This window comes from Octopus bimaculoides, chromosome 8 (assembly GCF_001194135.2).
Source record: "Octopus bimaculoides isolate UCB-OBI-ISO-001 chromosome 8, ASM119413v2, whole genome shotgun sequence".
NCBI classification, from domain to species: domain Eukaryota; kingdom Metazoa; phylum Mollusca; class Cephalopoda; order Octopoda; family Octopodidae; genus Octopus; species Octopus bimaculoides.
Window position 1 is genome coordinate 57886256 of NC_068988.1, and position 5540 is coordinate 57891795.

Below are 5540 nucleotides of genomic sequence, written 5' to 3' on the forward strand. Positions count from 1 at the left end.
AGACACACAAACACACATACATATATATATATACATATATACGACGGGCTTCTTTCAGTTTCCGTCTACCAAATCCACTCACAAGGCTCTGGTCGGCCCGAGGCTATAGTAGAAGACACTTGCCCAAGGTGCCACGCAGTGGGACTGAACCCAGAACCATGTGGTTGGTAAGCAAGCTACTTACCACACAGCCACTCCTGCGCCTATATGTGCACAAAGCTTTGTAAAATTGAAATTAATTAATTAGTACACCTTTGATTAATTATGTCCCAGGACAACTTCACCTTTCTTCCTGATTCAGTTAAACAAATACCATGCAAACTAACTGCCTTAATCAGTATAACTGATTAAAACATTTGAAGAGAGGGCCCCAGCATGGCCACAGTCCACTGACTGAAACCAGTATAAAAGATTAAATGAATACTTACGTTGCTGTCTAGCTGAATGGCCTTGGCAAAACAATGCTGGGCCAACCTTGGGTTGTATACAACTTCTGAAGAAGAAACAGGAGAAAAGTCCACTTTTGAAAAACATGAAATAATTTGAAATAATTGGTTAATGGCACTCTGCTAGCTATTTCTTTCATACTCTAGATCAGTGGTTCTCAACCATTCTTTGCCTATGGACGCCTTTCATTTCTATTTTACTCAGTGGATGGGACCCTCAAAGCCATTTGATATCTAAAACCTCCTATATTTTTATGATTAAATATTTTTAGGATTTGTGTTAACAGTTTTAAACATTGTTTAAACATTTTGTGTAGAGTAGAAGTATAACAAGTTTACTGCACATAAATTTTAACAACAAAATCTTATAGGGATCCCCAATGGCCACATGGACCCTGGTTGAGAACCACAACTCTCTCACCGCCCCTCTCTCTCTCACCGCCCCTCTCTCTCTCTCTCTCTCTACATACACACACATATTTATTTGCAGTTAGCTCTATGAATGAACTTTAGCCTTTTCAGCAAATCTGAAAAGAGAATAATCCCACATCATCAGAGAATGTTAACTCTTGGATATAACATACCACAGGAAGATATGCCTGGTTAGCACAGTTTGTCTGGTGCCTTAATACTTCAGCCAATTGTCTGATAATGGTAGTTGCCAATGCCACCTCAACAACCACCAACTTCATATTCACTCCACTTCCAAAATAATTCTTCCTGAAATTTTAGAGGTGGTGGTGGTGGTGGTGGTGGGGGTGTTGATTGCATCAATTCCAGTATTTAACTGGTACTTATGTTATCGACTTCCAAAAAGATAAAAGACAAAGTCAACCTCAATGGAATTTGAACCCAGAATGTAAAGCCAGAAAAAATGCTGCTAAGCGTTTTGTCCAGCATGTTAACGATTCTGCCAGCTTAAAGCCTTATTCCACTTCCAAAAAATGGTTTCAAATTCTGGTACAAGGCCAGTAGTCTCAAGGGAAAGGCAAGTCAATTAGACCAACCCCAGTATTCAACTAGTATTTATTTTATCAGCCCCAAAAAGATAAAGTTGATCCCAGAATATCAGAATTTGAACTCAGAACATCAAGATGCTCAAAATGCTGCTTAGCATTTTGTTCAGCAATGCTAATGGTTCTGCCATATGGCAGCATTATTCCACTTCCAGCATAACACCATCACCACACAACCCTTTCATACCTTACACCTTTGTCCTCAATCCCATCCCCTTTCACCAACAATCCAAGGTCAGTGTACCTGTACAAGCAGCCACACCAAGGGCATTCCAGTGTTGGAAATTCTGTGGGTCAAGGGTCACAGCTTGCTTTAAGATCTCAATAACTTTCTGGGCCTTTCTCTCGACTTCCACGGATTTGTGCTGACCCTTCCTCAAATACATGGCTTCAATTTCCTTCGTCTGGTACATGAAGCTGACCCCAAGGTCATGCCACAACGAAGAACATTCTGGGAAACATTTTATTGCTTTGCCATAACATCTGCAATAAGGAAGAAGGAGATTAATTATTTTTGATATAACGACAATTCTGATGTGGTTAATTAAGAGACGGTAAATCCTGCAATCCCTATAATGCAGGCATTGCTGATAGTAAGAAAGACTTTCTGAGAGAGACAGGCCTAGAATATCTATAATGAGCTTCAAAACTAACACTGTCAGTTATAACAATGTAGGTTCCGGTTGATCCAATTAATGGAACAGAATGCTCGTGAAAGTTTTGAAAGTGAAAATGAGAAAAAGAATAGGGACAAAAAAAATAAAATATTTGTAAAACTCTTACTTCGATCCCAGTTCCATGATACTAATTTTATGTAAAGATATTTTATTTTCTGGATTAGGTGCATTTGCCGTTGTAAGTTTACAAGGGACCATCAATTTTCTGAAAAATAAAAAAAAATCAAATTATAAAAATGCAAACAACAATTTCAATTTTCTTTTCTACTCTAGGCACAAGGCCCGAAATTTTTTTTTTTTTTTTGGTGGGAGGGCAGTCGATTAGATTGACCCCAGTACACAACTGGTACTTGATTTATAGACCCCGAAAGGATGAAAGGCAATGTCGACCTTGGCAGACAACAATTTCAAATTTGGGAACATTTTTCTTTATTTGAAATACAAATATGAAAATGTCTAAGATAAGTTTTTGTTAATAACATCATCATCATTTAAAGTCCACTTTGTCTAATCAACACTTGGTTGTTGGTGGTGGTGATGGTGGTGGTGGTGGCAGCGGTGGCGGTAGTAATGGAAGATGTGCAGTTCTCAGGTCACCAATTACTTTACAGAGTGTATTTTCAGTATTTTATTATGGAACCAGCACAAGAGAGGAGGGTGAACAGAGAGAGAGAGAGAGGGAGAGAGAGAGAGAGAGAGAGAGAGAGAGAGAGAGAGAGAGAGAGAGAGAGAGAGAGAGAGAGAGAGAGAGAGAGAGAGAGAGAGAGAGTATGATGAGAGAAACCATGTGTAAGAGTGGTGGAGGAAAAGAGCAGCTGAAGCGAGGCAGTGAAAGACAGCTATATGTTGGTTGTTGGTAATGAGACTGAATAAACAGAATAAGCAGTGAGTAAGAGAGTGTGATAAAGAGAGAAAGAGTGATATAAGAGAGAGAGTAATAGAGGAGAGTGATGGGTGAAAGAGAGCAATGGAAAAAAGCAGAGTGATGGGAGAGAGAAAGAGTATGCTGGGTGATAAGAAAGGGTTGGAGGTCAATAGTGAGTGACAGTAAAAGAAGTACTATGAGAAGGTAATAGATGAGGGAGTAATGGAAGCCCTAATCATGAACAGAATTGAGTGGAGCATTGTTGTGTGCTGCACAAATATGAGGTCTGAAGTGAGAAAGAATGCATGCAACTAAGCAAATTATTACTTGTATTGAAAAATTAAATTACTCACCTAAAATTATTTATATCAACAACATTCAATATGGTACAGGCATCACCTAACATCTTCCAGATACAAGATAAATCAGGACGTTGACTAGCTGCTCTGTAATAGAAACAAAGACGACAACACTGAGAGAGAGAGCAAATACAATATATTGTAGCTATAACACCATTATGAAATCATGTCCTTCTTAATACACTCAGAATCTGAAGTGAGTCTTAGCTGTACAGTGCTGGTCTCTTTGTATTTTTTTTCCTTATGGCTTACTAAGATGAGATGGGCCAATGCCTATAACTTTGGATAGAACTTCTGAGGCTGAGATAACCCTCAATTACACACTTTATATTGTTTGTTATGGCTAAGCAGGACAGGGAAATGCAAGGCCTCTGAGTCAAAATAACCCTTAGTTATACTGCACTAGCCTCTTTATATAATGGCTTAACTAGAAAAGGAATGGAAGTATTCAAAACCTGATGCAGAACCTTTTGCAAAAAGAGTAGTTCCCAATGCTAAAGACTCAAGAGACAACCAAGTGTTGTTGTTGGTGGTGATGGAGGTGTGATGGCTGTAATGGTGGTCTTTAACTATTTTTAATTAGGCAAACATTGATTTTTAAACTCAAGTACCTTGATATTTACAGCAGGAGAGAGAGAGAGAGAGAGAGAGAGAGAGAGAGAGAGAGAAGAAAGAAATGTATTCCCTTGCAGGAAAGAATATAAAGGAATTGGTTTTGTGGGGTTGAAATGCACCTGAGTTTTAAACATGTAGTTTTAAAATTTAGTAACAAATTTATCAAAATACTAAACCGGTTTCAACAATTTTTTGTTTTTCAATGGTAAATAAAAGTTTAGGAGACATTGAAGGTACAAGGGAAAATTCAGAAAAACCTTCTTAAAAGACCAACTTTTCATACACATTTGGTCTATTCAATAAGTTTCAATGAATTTCATAATGATTATACCTGATTGAAAGTTAAATGAACAATTAGATACAATGGAGTCTTTAGAAGGGTAAGAAAAGAAAGGAGAAGAAAGAAAAAAGCATTTTTTACAATTTCTTTCATAGTGCCCGAAGGTGGATTCTTCGTTACTGGTTTTGCAGGTGAGAGCTTGAACTGTTTAAGCTGAAATTGTTTTATATATATAGGTTTTTAAGGTAAAGGTTCAAGTTTGATTGGTTGTAGATTTAATGAAATCATTTGTTTTTGTCTACCAATACATACATGTGTGTGTGTGTGTATGTGTATAGTCATTAGGAAGGGTATCCAGCTGTAGAAACCAAACCAAATCAGGCTGGAACCTAGTGCAGCTCTCAGGCTTGACAGCTCTGATCAAACTGTCCAACCCATGCCAGCATGGATAACAGACATTACAAAGGAGGAGGAGGAGGATGATAATAATGGTAGAGAGAGAGAGAGAGAGAGAGCACAATACATTAAAAAAATGCTAAAAAACAATAAATGGTTTACCTGGTTAGATAACATATTGCTTCTTCACAAGCATCAAGTATGCGTTTATCAAGGAATCGACTGATGAAGGATTTCGCCTGCAACAGGAGTGTTTCACCAACTCCTATAGAGTAAAGTTTAACAATAATTTAGTCAAACCAATATTGGAGCAAGAAATAGTAGCCAAATCCCTTCTCAATCACACCTTACTGTCTAAAAAGAAAAGGTAGATATTGGATAATGTCCTAGATGCACCTGTCCTGAAAATAATGCAACTGTGAAAGCTGGAAGAATAGTAAAACTAGTTGGTGCATTTCAAATGCTACCAATGATTTTTCCCATGTAGTCACATGTGTGTCCATTCTGTCACATACATGTGGTTGTGATGCATGTGCCTGGTCTACCCTTATCAGACAGGTAGTCATGATGGGTATACTGGACTTCATATATTTGTACCCTAGTGTCACTTTGATGACATGCACTGCTATCTCACTCAATAATAATAATAACAATAATAATAATAATAATAATAATAATAATAACAACAACAATAATAATAATCCTTTCTACAATATGCACAAGGCCTGAAATTGGGGGAGGGGACTAGTTGATTCCATCAGCCCCAGTGCTTAACAGGTACTTATTTTACGGACCCCACAAAAATAAAAGACAGTCAACCTCAGTGGAATTTGAACTTACAACAAAAAGATGGATGAAAAATCACTGAGCATTTTGCCTGGCACAT

At 37.7% G+C, this 5540-nt stretch overlaps 1 protein-coding gene across 1 annotated transcript in view; it reads right to left on the minus strand.

The window, feature by feature from the left end:
- The window catches only part of LOC128248580 (tetratricopeptide repeat protein 37-like), a 19348-nt gene extending 14409 nt beyond the window's left edge, over nucleotides 1-4939 (minus strand). The window contains exons 1-5 of the mRNA XM_052970143.1: nucleotides 4817-4939; nucleotides 3358-3450; nucleotides 2246-2344; nucleotides 1707-1945; nucleotides 429-493 (exon numbers count right to left, since the gene is read on the minus strand). Of these exons, the coding sequence (XP_052826103.1) occupies nucleotides 429-493; nucleotides 1707-1945; nucleotides 2246-2344; nucleotides 3358-3410 (456 nt within the window). The 5' untranslated portion in view covers nucleotides 3411-3450; nucleotides 4817-4939. The remainder of the gene's footprint in view (nucleotides 1-428; nucleotides 494-1706; nucleotides 1946-2245; nucleotides 2345-3357; nucleotides 3451-4816) is intronic.
- Between the last annotated feature and the right edge of the window lie 601 nt (nucleotides 4940-5540).